The 1,744-nt window shown below is 39.9% G+C and overlaps 1 protein-coding gene across 1 annotated transcript; it reads left to right on the top strand.

Annotated features, from left to right (window-relative positions):
* Positions 1 to 610: 610 nt before the first annotated feature.
* LOC144289553 (thymosin beta-4-like) lies at positions 611 to 1,177 on the top strand. Its single transcript, XM_077857777.1, has 2 exons — positions 611 to 949; positions 999 to 1,177. Exon 1 carries the CDS (start codon positions 695 to 697, stop codon positions 827 to 829), a length of 135 nt encoding a protein of 44 aa, XP_077713903.1. The 5' UTR covers positions 611 to 694; the 3' UTR covers positions 830 to 949; positions 999 to 1,177.
* The last annotated feature ends 567 nt before the right edge of the window (positions 1,178 to 1,744 follow it).

Here is a 1,744-nt window from a genome sequence, read left to right as displayed (position 1 = left end):
GACAGAGGGAGAAGCAGGCTCCACACACAAAGCCTGATGTGGGACTCATCCAGAGACTCCGGGATCACAACTTGAGCCAAAGGCAGACGCGCAACCGCTGAGCCACCCTGGCATCCCGAGAATGATATTTGCTATGGGTTTTTCACATATGGCTTTTATGATATTGAGGTATGTTCCCTCTATCCCTACAGTGTGAAGAATTTTAATCAAGAAAAGATGCTATACTTTATCAAATGCTTTTTTCTACGTCTATTGAGAGGATCACGTGGTTCTTGTCCTTTCTTTTATTAATATAGTGTATCATATTAGATGTTGCAGATGTTGAACCACCTTTGCATCCCAGATATAAATCCCACTTAGTTATAGCGAATAATCCTTTCAATGTACTGTTGGAAATATATTGGCTAGTATCTTGGTGGAGAATTTTTGCATCCATGTTCATCATGGATACTGCTCTGTAATTCTCCTTTTTGGTGGGGTCTTTCGCTAGTTTTTAGACCGAGGTAATGCTGGCCTCATAGAATGAGTTTGGAAGTTTTCCTTCCATTTCCATTTTTTTGGGAACAGCTTCAGAAGAATACGTATTAATTCTTCTTTAAATGTTTGGTAGAATTTGGCAGCGGCCACAGCACAGACCGGATCCCTTTCCTCTCTCCAGCTTGCTCGTGCGCCTCGCTCTGCTTCCTCTGCAACCATGTCTGACAAACCCGATATGGCTGAGATTGAGAAATTCAATAAGTCGAAATTGAAGAAGACAGAAACGCAAGAGAAAAATCCACTGCCTTCGAAAGAAACAATGGAACAGGAGAAGCAAGCAGGTGAATCGTAATGAGGCGTGCGCCGCCAATATGCACTGTACATTCCACAAGCATTGCCTTCTTATTTTACTTCTTTTAGCTGTTTAACTTTGTAAGATGCAAAGTGGTTGGATCAAGTTTAAATGACTGTGCTGCCCCTTTTCACATCAAAGAATGGAGAACTACTGACAACAAAGGCACCTGCCTTTCCCATCTGCCTGACTGGCTGGCTGGCAGGGAAGGAAAAGAACTTGCATGTTGGTGAAGGAAGAAGCTGGGTGGGAGGACAGTGAGATCTAGAGTAAAAAACCAAGCTGGCCCAAGGTATCTTGCAGGCTGTTAAAATGCAGTTTAATCAGAGTGCCATTTTTTTGTTCAAATGATTTTAATTATTGGAATGCACAATTTTTAATATGCAAATAAAGTTTTAAAACATGGAAAAAAAAGTTTGGTAGAAATCCCCTGGGAAGCCATCCAACTCTGGACTTTTGTTTGTTAGGAGATTTTTGATTACTGCTTCAATTTCCACGCTGGTTATGATTCTGTTCAGGTTTTCTATTTCTTCTCTCAGTTCTGATAGTTTATACATCTCTAAGAGCATATCCATTTCTTTCAGACTGCCTAATTTGTTGGCATACAGTTGCTCATAATAAGTTCTTATGATTGTATATCTCCGGTGTTGGTGGTGACCTCTCCTCTTTCACTAATGATTTTATTTATTTGGGTCCTTTCTCTTTTCTTTTTGATAAATCTGGACAGGGGTTAATCAATCGTAATTCCTTCAAAGAACCAGTTCCTAGTTTCATTGATCTGTTCTACTGTTCTTTTGGTTTCTATTCCATTGATTTCTGCTCTAATCTTTATTAATTCTCTTCTGCTGGGTTTAGGATTTATTTGCTGTTCTTTCTCCAGCTCCTTTAGATGTAAGTTTAGGGTGTGTATTTGAG

This window comes from Canis aureus, chromosome 19 (genome assembly GCF_053574225.1).
Source record: "Canis aureus isolate CA01 chromosome 19, VMU_Caureus_v.1.0, whole genome shotgun sequence".
Classification (NCBI taxonomy): Eukaryota; Metazoa; Chordata; class Mammalia; order Carnivora; family Canidae; genus Canis; species Canis aureus.
The sequence above is the reverse complement of the archived record's forward strand: the minus strand, read 5'-3'. Positions and strand labels throughout refer to the sequence as shown.